Genomic DNA, 16687 nt, shown 5'->3' on the forward strand with positions numbered 1-16687 from the left:
ATTTTTTTTTTAATTGAGTTAAAACCATGCTATTTTCATCGGTCTTCTGTCATGGTATATATCACTCATTCGTGATAGGAAATATGTACTCCATATTTTTTAACAGAATCTGTTTGGTCGGTGCAAAAGTAATTGCGGTTTTTGCAATTATTTTTAACCTTTTCAACTGTAATTACTTTTGCACCGACCTATGCTAGCCAATATATCTGTGAACCTAATACCTTTCTAAAAGTAGTATGTTAATGTTTTAATTTCTTAGACAATTGGACTGATGCAGAAGATAGAAAAGTAGATTGATACATAGACATTTTTTTTAATATCCTTTTACTGAACCATTCATTTAGTGAATCTTTTAAAACAGTTGTCAATTATTGAGCACTTTCTTCATGCCCTGGCATTCTTCTACCGTGTTTCCCTGAAAATAAGACCTAACCAGAAAATAAGCCCTAGCATAATTTTTCAGGATGATATCCCTTGAACATAAGCCCTGATGCCTCTTTTGGAGCAAAACTTAATATAAGACCCAGTCTTATTTTTGGGGAAACACGGTAGGTACTTCGGATATGAAGATAATTTTTTAAATACTAATCTCACATACATTATGGATGAGAAAGAATAAGAAAGACTTATATTGGATGAATAAACAGCCTAATTTAATTAGTCAAATATTTTTGCTTAATGATTATCAGTACATATTTATTCTTCATAGGAAATTTAGAAAATCATTGTTTAAAGATACATTTCTGACCAGGTGCTAATAACAGTCAAGTGACATTTTAAAAATGTACTTTTGCTATTTTCTAAAATAAAAGTAAAATTTTTATTTCTGAATTTAGACATGCTTGTGACAATTCATATCATATGAAAAATTACATAGAAATAAGAATTTTTAATATATTGGTACATTTCCTGCCCGACTTATGTTCCATGTTGGTCCAGAAATAGGTTCATATTATGCATGCTATTTTGCCACATGCTATTTTTATGTAATATATACTGAACATCTTTCCATGTTTTCAAATTTAGATCAGCTTTTTTAGCTTTCATTGGCTACTCTATTGAGAGGATACCACACATTATGTAGTTAATACTTATTACTTAAATAAATCAGTTTTGTTTCTGGCTTAACCTGCCAGGCCCTTAACCTACCAAGAGTTTATCTTATACACTCTTGATATCTTAGTGAAATATCTTATGGTACTAATTCTCAAAATTTTGTCTAGTTTTTTTGTTTTTTGAATTATGGAAGTAATACTTAGATTTATCTTTTTTTTACCCCAGAAGAAATGTTGAGACTTGTGAAAAAAGGATAAACTTTAAACTCTAGCATTACTAATTACATGTTAAACATTGAGAAAAATGATATAAAGATTCTTTTTAAAACAGCATTATTTTGAATTTTCTTCTCATTTTTAGTGTACACAAACATGTGGAGGAGGAATAAAATCAAGATTTGTAATATGTCAATTCCCCAATGGTCAAATGTCACAGGAGCAAAACTGTGAAATCTTAAACAAGCCACCTAGTGTGGTTCAGTGTCATGTGCATGCTTGCCCTGATGCTGTATCATGGCATCGGGGACCATGGAAATCGGTACGATAATCTTCTTATTTTTACCTTTTTGTTTTGTTTTACTATGTCCCTTTTCCTTTAATTTCTTCTTTTTATAAATTGTGTTGCACACTATCTTCTCTGATACTTTTTTTTTTTTTTTTTTTTTTTTTTTTTTTTAAGCACAGCATTGGCCATGTTGGCTTGTGTTGTTACATTTGATAGTTTGGAAGAAGAATCCATTCAGTTTCAAGGACTGTAATATATATATAATAGTTTTATATGTATTTATTTTTTTAAGTGAAATTTGAACCATAGCACTATTCTAATGGAAATATTTTTCTCCAGTACATCTTTGGCTTGCCCTATTTACATTTGTATATAATGTTAACATTGTGCTTGTAACAATGGCAAATTAAGGCTGTGTCTTGTTTGAGTGTATAACTGTATGTGGCTTTCTGTTGTCTGTCAATGTCCAGTAACTGATCCAAAAGCAAATAACGTTCTTTAAAACTTTGTATTTAATCGTTGTTAAACTTAGTATGTTGTTTGGAAATGTGAAATTATTAAAAAAAAAAAAGATAGAAATTTACTTACATAAAGTAAATTAATTGTTTACAATTTGTTACATACATCATGGAAAAGTATGATTTGTACAGTAATTTATATGAATATTCATTTCTTCCACTATGTGGAGTTACTATGTTTTGGGGATGTTTTAATTTCTGTTTATTTTTTTGGAGCCATAGACAAAAGTCATAAATATTGCTTGTGAATGGTTTATTTTTTCTAGCATTTTCAAATACCTTGGCTTTGAAGAATTATATATATATATATATATATATATATACACATGAATTGAAATTAGCATTTTGGTCACTTTTGATAGTTTAAGTCATGCATAACCAAGTATACTTCCTTCAGGTGAAAACTGATTTGAGTCTATAAGCTATTTATAATTAAATTTATAAAACTAAACAGTTCTTCATTTGGAAAATATTTATAACCCTGGTTTCCTAAACAACCCTGATGTTTTGCTTTGCCGAAGTCAAAGTTTACAATGATGTGTAAACCCAAGTTTCATCTCATGTTATTTGAAAAGTAGGTCAAGTTCTAGTTCAGGTTGAAATTCATCTTTATAGTCAAAGTGTGACTGATACAAAACAATAGAACATTTTAACTTTATAGGAGGACCTTAAATTGCTGCCTCAAAGAACCATCACTTTGTGGGAATTAACAAAAGCATATTTTACCATAGAAAGCATTCACATATTAATGTTTGCTGCCCATCTGTATCCTAGGCACTGTGCCACAGAAATAATAAACACATGCTTTTTACCCCTATCGAGTGTACAGTCTAGTTGGAGAGATTTGAAATACTATAGAATCTCACCACAAATAGGTATCAGTTTTTTGTTAGCCACCTGAAATTGGAAATTCACTTTCTCTTTACTATATCTCTGTTACATTTTCTTTCATTTTATTGGTTTTAATTTGCAAGCCTAGTGTTCAATAATGCTATGGATTGCCTTTTGGAATTTTGCCTCAGTTAGGAAAGCAGACTCCTAAAGCTTTGTAATGGCATTTGTTTCTGAGCACAAAGTTTTTGTTTTCCCTACTCACCCATGATTTCATTAATTCACAAAGCATGAAACATTTACTATGTCTCCTGCTTTGTGCTAGGTATTAAAGAACCTAAAGTGTTTTTGAATCAGATTTTCTATTTAAGGGGTCAGCAAATTATGGCCAATGGATTAAATCGGGCCCACTGCCTAGTATTTTTTTTTTTGTAAGTAAGTTTTATTGGAACATAGTCATGTACATTTTTCATGTATTACTTATGGCAGCTTTTGCACTATTAAGCAGAGTTGATTAGTTGCAATACAGACTATATGGCCCTCAAAGCCTGAAATATTTACTATTTGGCCCTTTGTGGGAAAAGTTTGCTGACTTCTGTTCTATTTAATAAACTTGATAATGCTTTTTAAGTTCAGCATAAAATGTACTGACAGTTATAGAATATTTTAATTACAAGTGTTCATTTGGGGTCAGTTTTAGATATCTTTAATCCTTTGTTTAATATTTTTAAAACATTTTATGTTTTATCAACCTTCTCTATATATTCACTATGGTATTCACACAAGTTTTTTCCAACTTTACTAAGATGTAATTGGCCTATAATGTGTAATTTTAAGGTGTACAGCATCACACAATATTTGCATTGTGTTGGATGTGTCTAATACTGTAATCCAATGTACTGTATCACACAAGTTTTTGTATGTAAATGATGTCATATGTGAAAAACCTTGAAGTTCATTAAAGTCCTGGGCATAGATGACTTTTTCAGCCTCACGAAAACAAATAAAGAAAACAATAACCACAAATTACAAAATAGGAAAACAGAAATACACGAGTCATTGCTTACTACATGTCTATTCCAAAAGCAGTTCATGGAATAATTCAGTCTTTGCACTAGTGAAGAACTATAATTTCGATTTTTCTGATAATTTGAATATAAATTTTTTAAAAATCACAAAGGTTTATATCAGAATTTTTACAAACTTATTTATTTACATTTTATGTGTATAAAGAACATATATATCATTGGAGAGCTTGGGTTTGTTATATGAAGGATTTTGTTCCTTAAATTAGCCTTTTATATTAAAAGAGTTTAAGGGATCTGAAGTTTTGTTAAAACCAGATATAACCTTTTACCTCTTTCAGTGTTGCTATATATTAGCCAAACTTCAGAATACCTCTATTGACATATCAGGTTAATATTCTTTCATATATAACTTTAATTTCAACAGGTCCAATTCACTAGGTTAGAACATTAAAAATGTGTGTGTGTGTGTGTGTGTGTATATATGTATGTACATACATATATATATGAATGACATGAAATTTCAGAAACCTTTTTCATTTTAAAGCAAAATTAAAATATGAACTGCTACATCACTAAAGTGTAACTAAGAAGAAAGTTAATATACATTTAAATATTCTCCACGTTGTGGAAACTCTTGTAATAATTTATAAGCATGATTAAAGAAAGGAATAAATCTTAACCTATGTCTGTTAATTTAATGACTGTATTTTTGTGATTAGTCGTTGTGAAATGATTGTATTTTAACCCGTGCTTATTAATGACATGTGTTGTGGCTTTGTGCTTTGCATAATTCATATGTGTGTGTTGTATTTTTACTCCTTGGATCAATACCTAAAATGTTTAAAGTCACTGAACAGATATTGTATTGTAATGAATGCCTCTTTTCTTTTGCTGGTTTATCATTCTTAAATAACAACTGCTCATTTATTAAACATTTAACTGTTGAATAGCATGTTTTCCTAATTTTACTTAGTATATGTATATGCTACTGCTATTTTTCAGAGAATTCGGTTAGAAACAAACATTAGTGTTAATATATGATTTATTTAGCTATCAATTTTTAAATACTAGAAAGTTTCTATTTCCTTTTATATATTATAAATAATGAATACAAATTTATGATACACAGAAACTTATTTAGTAAGTTAAAAATAAATGTGCTTCTGACCAAGATACTCTTTAAAAGGTAAGTGAAGTTTTATTTTTCTCTGTTCTTTCATATAAAATAAGGAATATTACATGTAACAAACTGTTCCAACAAATGGTCTTTAAATAAATCTGTATTAATCTCTTTCAATTTTCCCACTAAGTCTCATTTTAAGTGATTCATTTTCCTAGAACGTTTTTATTGCCTACATAGAATGAAATCATATTTGGTAAGAAAACAATGTGTATTCCAGTGTGTTCTGGGATTGATGACTATCCAACAAAGGTAGAGAGAGTATTTTTTCCATTAAATATTGTTTTTTCATATGAAAATGAGAAAGTTGTTTTTAAATAATGAAAGATTGCATTTGAACTCTCTTGACTCTAGTGCTTTCCCCCAAAGTGTTTTGTTTTTTTTTTTTTAAAGAATACCCTTCTGTAGCATTTTGTGAAAAAGACATAAATACTATACTAAATCTCTACAAGGGAATGCAATAAACAGAAGCACTTCCGGAAGTGAGTATGCATTAGTAGAACAAACCCAGTAAATCTGCAGTTTGTTGATTTTAACAGCTTTGTGTAATAAGAACATTGAGAGTTTGAGAAGAGGGATTGGGCTGCTCCTTTTAAGGTAGTTTCCACTCAAGGTGGAATGTACTCAGAAAGAAACTTGTAACTGCCTCCATTACTTCTAAAGGAGTAACTGCCTCCAGGAAGGAGAACAAGGTAATGTGTGGGGGGAAATGGTGTCAAGAAACTGTTAATTTTTTGTAAAGGAAGAGAGTTCAGTAACAACATTTGTAGTAATTAGTTATAAACAACCAAAGTGTTCTTCAATAGATGATTGGATAAAGAAGATGTGGTAAATATACATAATGAAATACTATTCTGCCATAAGAAAAGATGAAATATTGCCATTTGCAGCAAGATGGCTGGATCTTGAGATTATTATGCTGAGTGAAATAAGTCAGACAGAAACAGTCGAGAACCATATGATTTCACTGATATGTGGGATATAAAACTGAAAACAACAAAGGAATAAGACAAACAAAAACTCATAGACACAGACAATAGTTTAGTGGTTATCAGAGGGTGAGGGGGGCGGTGGGTAGTAAAAGAGAGTAAAGGGAATCAAATATATGGTGATGGAAGGAGAACTGACTCCAGATGGTGAACACACAATATGATATATAGATGATGTAATACAGAATTGTACACCTGAAACCTATGTAACTTTACTAACAACTGTCACCCCAATAAACTTTAATTAAAAAAAAAAAACTTGGAAAAGACACACATAAGCAGAAAAATAGGCTGGAAATCTGATTCCAAATTTATTATAAAAATCTTTTAATAAGTTCTATTTATTACTTTATCCTCTGTTACATTCATTGATGCTCCCTCAAATTATGAACATCTCCTACATATCAGGCATTGTGCTAGTCATTAGAGATAAAGCAGGCACGATTCCTTTGTACAAGAAGTTTGCAGTTTAGTGATGAATGTACTAAACAGATGATTGGAATGCACTGTGGGATTTCTTTCTCATTTCAGTAACAACCATATGGTTTATAACATTGAAGATTCATAATATTGGTGGCTTAATAGGTTATAATTATCCAAGAATTAGTCATGAGAATTGTACTTGACAACATAATAATTCTTCCACTGGATCCTTTTAGAAAGCCTAAACTAGTAGGATATATTCCATTATATCCTGGCAAGAGATGAGCCGTCCTAAACCCCTACGCTAGAAGAATAGTTTAGCCTTTGCACATTTGCAGCATCTTCCTTTATTGCGCATACTGTGTTTCCCTGAAAATAAGTCCTTGACGGACAATCAGTTCTAATGCGTCTTTTGGAGCAGAAATTAATACAAAACCTGGTCTTATTTTACTATAAGACCAGGTCTTATAAAATTTCTGCTCCAAAAGACGCATTAGAGCTGATTGTCCGTCAAGGACTTATTTTCAGGGAAACAGAGTATAAGTATAGATTTCATGCCTCACCAAAAGGGAAAATGTGGATGGATTTATAGTTTGCCCTAGAAATGGTACCTTGAAAATAATTTTGGATACACAAATGGGCCTTGCAGGTTTGAAATATATGACCAAAGAAAAATTTAAGTAGATAAACTAATTAATGATGAGATCATGAATGAAGAGACTTTCTGTGAGTGAGTTATGTTGAATGAAGTTAGAACGTAGAGTTTAAAATAACTAAAAAACATCCTGACTCGAAATGGCGATATGCCATATTTTTCTTTATATTTGTATATTAAAGAAAATGAAAATGTTGATGTTTTCATGGTAATTCTATTTTCCAGGCATAATGCTTTGGAATGTTTAAGAATCTCTGGAAAAATAAAAGTTCATGTTTTAGAACATATTCTCAATTTTCATTGTGTTAATGCTACAATATCATTGTGTTATATGATGAGACTACATAAGATATATAGGCATTGTTAATATTAGTACACTTAGATACCCTAAATTTTTGTTATAATTTTATATCAACTTTCAGTAGTTTGAAAAAAATCATATTTTAGTTTCACATTAATAATTTTAAGTCTATTGCCTAACATTTTCTAGACAGTTGATTTCTATTTTTTGATCATATATACCATAGTAAATATTTTGAGCATGTACCCTTATATATATTTATTATATATTTGTACATTGTAAACAAACATATATATTTTGTGATTTATAGAACACATACAAACATGAATTTAAAAGGATAAGATGAATATATAATAAACATTTATTTTATGAGTAATACTTTTCTCTTTGAATACTTTTCTTTCATCTCATTTTTTCAAAGGTGGTAGAATGTTTCATTAGTTTTGAAAATCCTGGTTCAACACTGTTACAGCAGTTCAAAAATCTGGTTGTTTCTAATATCAGTAGCTTCCATAACTGAAAAAATTACCTTGCAAAAATGCATGCCTTTATATAGCAAAGTTTATCACTGGATGTTTCTTTCATATACTAGTAATTGACTTTAAATCCAACATACCAATTATTCAAAACTTTTGTTGAAATTTGTCTCACAAATTTTCATTTTCCATGATGTCATTGAGTTCTTGAAAAGTACTGGAAGGAGTTATATTTTTATATTTTAACAAATGGTATTAAATTCAATTTAAACAGATGAGAAAATTTCGCGTCAAAGTTTTAAAAAATTCACATTTCCGAGAGTTTTTATAGTTGGCATGTTGTTTATGGTGACGATCACAACACTAGAAATTAGTAGGACTTTTCAAAATCAGTTGCTCTCTCATCTACTCTTAAATGTCTCACTTACCTTAAAGCGTCTATTTTTTAAAATTATCCATTAGGTATGACATTTTTATCACTATTGTAGGGGAAAAAAAATCAGCAAATGTGGAACAAGCCCTTTTTGCAGTAGAAAAATTAGAAAAACCATAATAACGATAGCAGTAAAGATTGGGTTTGAAGACAGGAAAAGCTTGGACAATGAGTCAAGGAAATTTGAGAGGACGAGGATCGCAAACTGCAGGTTGAGAGGCCCATTTGATGGTTTATGAACTGATTTTGTACTAGTCTCAAGCGAGAGAACATAATCCTGGTTTTATCAAAAGAAATGTAAACTTTCATTTACCAAAAGAGTTTGAAGATTTGTTGTTGTTGTTGTTGTTATTATAATTTTGGAATAAGGAAAGGTTTATTGTATGCTAAGGCACCAACTGAGAAGCGGGGAGACCTGATGGTCCCTCAAATCCATCTTGAGAGCCCAGAATTCAGGCTTTTCTTTTCAGTTACTTTTTTTTTTCAGTTACAGTTGATATGCAATATTTTATATTAGTTTCTGGTGTAGAGCATAGTGGTTAGACACATATAACTTATGCAGCGATCCCCTGAGTACTCTAGGACCCACCTGGCACTATACGCAGTTGTTACAGTATTATTGACTATACTCTCTATGCTGTACCTTACATCCCCATGATCGTTTTGTAACTACCAATTTGTGTATCTTCATCCCTTCATCTTTTTCCCCCAGCTCCCCAACCCCCCTCCCCTCTGGCAACCATCAGTTCTCTGTATCTATGAGTCTGTTTCTGTTTTGTTTATTCATTTATTTTGTTCTTAGATTCCATACATAAGTGAGATCAGATGGTATTTGTCTGATTTATTTCACTTAGCATAATACCCTCTAGGTCCACCTATGTTGTCACAAATGATAAAATTTCATTCTTTTTATGGCCAAGTAATATTCCATTATATAAATGTACCACATCTTGTTTATCTAATCATCTATTGACAGGCACTTGGGTTGTTTCCATATCATGGCTATTCTAAATAGTGCTGCAATGAACATAAGGGTACATATAGCTTTTCAAATTAGTGTTTTGGATTTCTTTGGATAAATACCCAGAAATGGAATTTTGCTGGGTCGTAAAGTAGTTCTATTTTTAATTTTCTGAGGAAACTCCAAACCGTTTTCCATAGTGGCTGCACCAATTTGCAATCCCACCAAAAGTATTAGAGGGTTCCCTTTTCTTCCCATTCTTACGAACATTGTTGTTTGTTGATCTATGTCAAAGTAAGGGAGAATATGTAGGGCAAGAGGTGGTATTCACAGAAGAGAGGGAAATCTCCAAATCTCTTTGTTCCCAGTTGGTTCTTGACATACTTGAATACCGCTGAAAAGATACGTTATTCTTAAGCCTGCAGAAATGTTAAATATTAAGTCTATCCTAGATCTTGTGGTTGAGTGAGATGTGTTAGAATGCCTAGGTTTGAGCCAACTACTATTTAACTGAGTGGCCTTTGACAAATTACTTAACATTTCTAAGAGTTTGTTTTCTTAGAAATAGTAGCTATCCAAAGAGGACATTGTTTTAGGGTTAAATGGAACAATAGGTAAAGTGGTTGGCACAGAACCTGCTACAAAAAGGCTCAATATACTTTGCTTGTCATTATCACTTATCCAATAATAAATACATATTCCCTTTCCTCAAGGAAGTAAAAATCCAAATACAGTAGATAAAGCTAATAACACATAAAAAATATGAAACAAGATCCACTGAAGCAAGTTATACTCTAGTAAGAGAGAAATTAGTTTGGGCTGGAGTTTGAATTTTAAAACTTTTATGGAAATATAACATCCAGCAAAATTTCAATGAATTTTCCAACGTGAACACACCTGTGTAGACAGCACCCAAACCAATAATATCAGAGCCCCAGAAATGCCCGATGTATCCCTTTAAAGTTACTCCAAAAGGTCACCCCTATTCTCACATCAAATGGCATAGATAAATTGCCTACCTTTGAACTTCAGCTAAATGGAATTTTGCTTGTGAGAATCACAATACAGTGGTACCTCGGTTTTTGAATGTAATCCACGAGTTCTGATACGTTCGAAAACAGCCGATAGCTAGACCTCAGGATCTTGCACTCAGTGAAATCCATGTGACATGTTCAACTTCTGAGTTGTGTTCGAAAACTGAAGCATTTACTTCCGGGTTTACGGCGTTCATAAACCAAAATGTTCATCAACAGAGAGGTTTGAAAACTGACATACCACTGTATTAGGTTTGTGAGATTCATTCACATTGTGTGTAATTGTAGTTTTCTTAAATTTTATTGGGGACTATTGGGGGACAGTGTGTTTCTCCGGGGCCCATCAGCTACAAGTTTCTCCAGGGTTCTTCAATCTAGTTGTGGAGGGTGCAGCTCAGCTCCAGGTCCAGTTGCCGTTTTCAATCTTTAGTTGCAGGGGGGCAGCCCAGCATCCCATGTGGGAATTGAACCTGCAACCTTGTTGTTGAGAGCTCGTGCTCTAACCAACTGAGCATCTGGCCGCCCCTTAATTGTAGTTTCTCATTGCAATCCAGTATTAATTGTATGAATATACAGTTGTATGACTTGACTAAATATGATTTGTATGAATATTTTCCAGTTGACAAGGATTTGGGTTTGTTTTTTTAAAATTTGGGACTTGCAAATAATGCTGTTATGAACATTTCTCACATGTGTCTTTTGGGGATCATGTGTATGGAGATTGGGTGTATATGCATCCAGGAGTTGAACTGCAGGATCTTAGTGTATACATATGTTCAGGTAGAATAAATTCTATCAGACAGTTTTTTTTAAAGGTGGTTGTGTGAGAATTTTAATTGTTCCACATCCTTGGCAACACTTGGTATTATCAGACTTTTCAATCTTCGTGATTCCAGTGGATGTGTAGTGGTATTGCCTTTTGTGATGTCCCATTAAGTTGTGTTTTCATGTTTATTCCTCTTTTGTGAAGTACCTATTGAAGCCCTTTGCCCATTCTTCTGTTGAGTTTTCTGCTTTATTTTATTGATTTGTAGGAGTTAATTTTTGGTTCTGAGTACAAATCCCTTGGGGGGTATATATATTGAAGAATGTCACTGTTACATTTTGGTCTTTTACTGTCATTCATTCAGTCTCAGCCATAACTACTTAAAAGTAGCAATAGTAAAGGTGTTTCCAGTTCTCAATAAGTATCATATGTAGATGAGAGATTCAGAGAGAATTTAAGTGGACAAATACGGAGAGAACAGCATGGTTAACGGCTTGTGTCTATAGTGAAGATTTCTTTTTAAATGACTTAAAAGAGAGTAACTTGAGGAGAGGAAATTTGCTAGTACTTTGCTAGTTTAATTAAGAAAAGATGAGCCAATCCCTGTACCAGTTCTTAAAAAAAAACAAAGAAAACCACGATTTATAATCGTCATGAATTTCTTTTAAGTTTATTCATTCAGTAGATATCTACATAGCCATACAGTGTGTTAGTGGTATTTACATAGCTCTAGGTGTGGAAGATAAAAATATGAATAGATAAGTATATAGAGTTCATATTACAGCTGGTAAAAATATTAAAAAGGATATACTTAAACAGGTGACTATCAAATTATTTTGAGACAAATGTTCCCTTTACTGGGATATTAATGGCAAAAAAATACTACTCTAAATAAACTAGTTCCAACTAACAATTTAACTGCAAATACTACAGCAAGAAGTCAAATTTCTGGGAAAGAGAACTTGGATGCAATAATTAAATTTGTCAGAGAAAGGCCCACGAAGTATTTCTATAGCTAGCCTGTAATATCTTGGGGTGATATAAACATATATTTAGGAAAGTTTTCTTCTAATATAGTAGATTTTACCTACAAACAAACCCAAATATATTCGATAGGTAGAGCCTAAAAGCATTTTGTGTGTATAATGATTAATCATTCTGTTTGGAATGTTATTCAGTATAGTGTGAGAATTAAAGTGTGCAAATTGTGTGTAAATGGTAATGTGTGCTCTGTGAGAATATATTATTTTTAGACTGAAAGAATAAAAGGAAACTTACATTGCCACACTAACAAACAAATGACTCTATTCTGCCACCAGAGAGGGTTCACATCCTTTCATCTGAGGGAAAATTCTTCACTGTCTATTAGTTTACCTTAAGAGAATTTTCACATCTAAGGGAAGATAATCATGCGTGGCTCTTCCTTCACTTCTAGACATTCTTCAGAGTCAGGAAACAAGCTCAGTAGTAGCTTATATGGAATCCTGTCTCCATCAGCATTTCTCTGCTAAACTTGGCAAGATCTCAACCTTAGATGAAACCAGGAAGCCCTTCTTATCTCTACAGGGCACCCCATAGAATCAGAACAACAACAATACAAATCTTTAAGAAAGAGATCTGTTACATGAAGCTTTACTTGCTGTGTTATTTTTGTGGAACTAAAGATCATTCAACTCTACCTCATTCAGCTAAAACAGATTGCATATTTTAAAAAATTGTATATATTTGCTCATTTTTTTCTTCATAGCATTCATTCATTCATTCATTCAGTAAACATTTATAGATGTGGTTTCTGCCCTTATTAAGATTAGAATTCTCATTTATAATTCATTTCACCAACTATAGTATGTGGGCATATTGTGGTAGAAAGTCTAGCTCTTTTTGTTTTTACATAATTTACATGTGAAAAACATCCTAATATCCAAATTTCTATTGTGTTAAAAATAGAAGTAAGCCCTTTATGATTATATGGTCTACATTGAGGAGAGCGTTAGAGATATTTTTTGTGTGTTTTGAGGTATTAAACGCCATCTCCAACTTTTTCTGTCTCTCAAACTTTGAGCATTTTAAAAATAATTTTTAAGTCAAAACATGGACAAAACTGTGTTGTGAAAAAAACTCACTTTCTTATAGTTTGGGAAAAGGTTTCCTTATATATTTTTTAATTCTTAGGAACACTCTAGAGAACTTTTTAAAAGGGAAATTAGTTTTTAGCTTGTGGAAAGATTTTAGCTGTGGTTATAATAAAAAGATTCTTTTTTTTTTTGGACCTCAGAAACTAAAATTTGAAAGTCTGGGAATAACTTCAGGATTTCATTCAGATACCTGATGTCACAATAAAATATTTCCAAATAGGCTTATTGTGCTGTTTCCTCATGCATCCAAAAAAAAAAGACCTATTTTCTCTTACAGAGGATGAGAATTGAACTCTCTTATGTAGACCACTAATTCCACAATCCTATCTTCTGAATAAATTTTGATTAAGTCAATAGTCAGATTTCCTATGTCAGTGAGGAGCCAAGCAGTGTACCTTGAAGAACTGCTGCTTTTTTGTGCAACTCTGATTTACCTAGAGTTAATAATTGCCACGTTTAAAAATGTGCTTAGCTTTTTTATGTTCTAATCGTTATTTTTCTCTCAAGTGTTTGAACAGAGTTGTAAAATCTCTATGAATGGTTTTTCTAAATGCTCAGATATTTCTTTTTTCCTAGACTCCTCCCAGAGGCTCCGCACCCCACCCCCAATCTTCCTCCTCTGATCTGGCCTGGAAGAATTTAACCCTGCTGTACCATTCTCTCATCCTGGGAAGTCTTTTTGTTCATCTTTGATTTTGATGACTTTTTTTTGCATCACATGTATTCGCTCTCTCAAACTAAAACATTTTCCCTTGCATCTTCCTAAGAAAAAGAAAGTGAGAGGTATATTTTTTCCATCTGTCCAAAATCTGAAAATGTCTTTAGTCAATCCTCATGTTAATAATTGCTCTGGTTATAGAATTCTAACTTGAAAATAATTTCCCCTAATTTTTTTCAGTATCTTATCCTCTAGCATTCTCAGCTATGATGAAGTGTGGTGATCTGATTCACAGTCTGTTGTATGAGCCCTGTCTCCACGCCTGTGCCACTGAAGCTTCCAGTATGTTCTCTTCATTCCTGTCACTCTGATGTTTCATGATGAAATAACTTAGTATTTTAAAATTCAGTTTGCTAAGCATTTTGTAGGTCCTTTCATTAAGGAGACGTGCATTGAGAAAATTGGTTGCATTATTTCTTTGATAATTTCTAGGCAAATATTTTCTTTGTTCTTTTCTGAACTCTTTCTAGTTGGACATTGGGATTCTTGGATTGATCCTCTAATTCTCTTGTTTTTATTCTATTTTCTGTCTCTGTCATTTGGTTTCACTCGATGGGAAACTTAGTCAATTTCAAACCATCTATTGAGTTATTTATTTTAGTTATATTTTTAATTATTAAAAGATTTCCGTGCATTGTGATTGCTTTGGAGGTCATACTATTCTATCTTGTTTTATCCATACAACATCTACTTTCTTACTACTTACAGATTTTTTGAGGAATCTGTAATCAAGAGAATTATCCCTTGATTGTCGTTTATCTTTCAGACCCTTTCTTTCAGGTGGGGATGGTAGTAGTTTTCCGGTTTTCCTATTGAAGTTTTTCTTCAAAAGTTGATTCTCTGCAACTCATTCTTATTTGAGTGTAAGGCATTAGCTAATTAATTGTAAACTCTGAATTTGGATAGTTTAGTGACTGATGATTTTCCCTGTAAATCAGTATTTTAAGGTCTTTTGGAGAGTGAGTTTCTGAGCAGGGCTCTCTAATGCATAGCCTGTGAGGAAGAGTGGCATGGGCAGAGATACAACGAATCAAGAGTTCAGTGTGTAGAATTCCCTTATTCTTCCCCCAGCACCCCCAACTCGAGCCCAAGCAGTTTAATTTCTCCAGAAAATAGGCCCCTAATGGGGCTTAAAAGGAGTGGAAGAGTCGCAGCTACTTGCATCCAGGTGCTGAGCCTCTGAGGGGTTTTGCAGGTACAAGTTTGTCTTGCTTCACATCGGTCTTCTCCATTCTTTTTATCCTTTCTGCATCTTCCAAAGTTATTGAAATCTATTTTGTTTACTTTGACTTTGTGGATTGAAAAAAAGTGAAGAAGTGAGGAAATGAATATATACGGTCCTCCACCATATTAAACTGAAACTGGTTATTTTTTTTTTTTAACCAGATGTCTATTTGCCTTCTATTCTACTTTCTCTACCTTATTCTCACTCTGAAAATAACTTGAAATGTGTCTGATATGTTTCTCAGCACCTAGATAAACATTCCCCCCCACCGCCCAGGAGGGAATAAGATAGGATCTTAACTGGAATTCCACTGGGGTGATTACCCATCTTATTTTACCATTGGATGGGTTCTCAATGTATGAGTCTTAAACACTCCCCATGTTCCATTCAAGTATTTAGAAGAGAAATCTATGCCACGGGTTGTGTTTTCACTGTTTTATATTTCCTCAGGATTTGGGAAAAGAAGAAAAGGAAAGGGAAATGAAAGTTTAATATGCATTTAGAACGCTGAATCAAGCACTCTTTTAGGTTCATTTATATGTTATCTCCTTTAATCTCACACCTACCCTGAGGTATAGGTATTATGCCACTTTATGATGAGAAAACTGAGGACCAGCAAGGTTAAGCATCTAGCCCAAGGTTGCTCAGCTACTGACAGCTGAGAGTCAGATGTAAATGTCTGATTCCAAATTCCATGCTCTTTTTATTCTTCTGTCCTCTACTCTCAAGTAGTGAAAACTATGAAACCCCATCTTACATTTTAACATAAATAATTCATTTTTATCTGATTAAGTTCATTTTAAAATTAGCTTAAATTCACTGAACTAGTAATTCCTAAAACATTTTAGGATGTTTTAAAAACATTAACAAAAACAAAAAAACCCCACCATTTTTGCCTCAAAACTTGTGTTGCATATGATAAATAGACATAAAACCATACAATGAGTATTCTTTTAATTTTAACTCTGACGTTTCCCTTATTTATCAGAGAGTTCTATATTCATATTCCTCTTCAGGCCTTTATAACCCTACTTGAAAGCAAACTTCTTGGCTTTATTTCTGTTATCTCCCACAGCTAGCACAAAAGCATTTGTGGAAACTAGGAATGGTAAATCCTGCTTATTTTCCTGGCACTTGATTTTAAGAATTTTGTAAATGTTACCATAGTAGGTAGTGCTTTAAAAGTAAAAAAAAGTTTTAGAAGGTATACTTCAGTCATTTTTCTGATCTTTTTACTTTTTATGGTTACCCACACTGAATAGTTTCCTGTTTTGTTCCATTCAGAAGGCAGATGATCATGATTCTTGATGTAGACTCCAGGGGGTAAGACAGGAGTGGGGTTTTCAGCATGGAACGTACAAAAGAAACATCCCATTTGTTGCGATTTGTATAAAGACATCAAGGAAAAGTAAATTCACATAGCAGCCCCAAAAGAATTGTTAAAATTGCACAAG

At 32.6% G+C, this 16687-nt stretch overlaps 1 protein-coding gene across 1 annotated transcript in view; it reads left to right on the top strand.

Annotated features, from left to right (window-relative positions):
* Positions 1-16687, top strand: part of ADAMTS20 (ADAM metallopeptidase with thrombospondin type 1 motif 20) — a 151445-nt gene that overhangs the window by 89748 nt on the left and 45010 nt on the right. Inside the window, 1 exon segment of the mRNA XM_019748447.2 lies at positions 1417-1593. Within this exon segment, the coding sequence (XP_019604006.2) occupies positions 1417-1593 (177 nt within the window).

This window comes from Rhinolophus sinicus, linkage group LG02 (assembly GCF_036562045.2).
Source record: "Rhinolophus sinicus isolate RSC01 linkage group LG02, ASM3656204v1, whole genome shotgun sequence".
NCBI classification, from domain to species: Eukaryota; Metazoa; Chordata; class Mammalia; order Chiroptera; family Rhinolophidae; genus Rhinolophus; species Rhinolophus sinicus.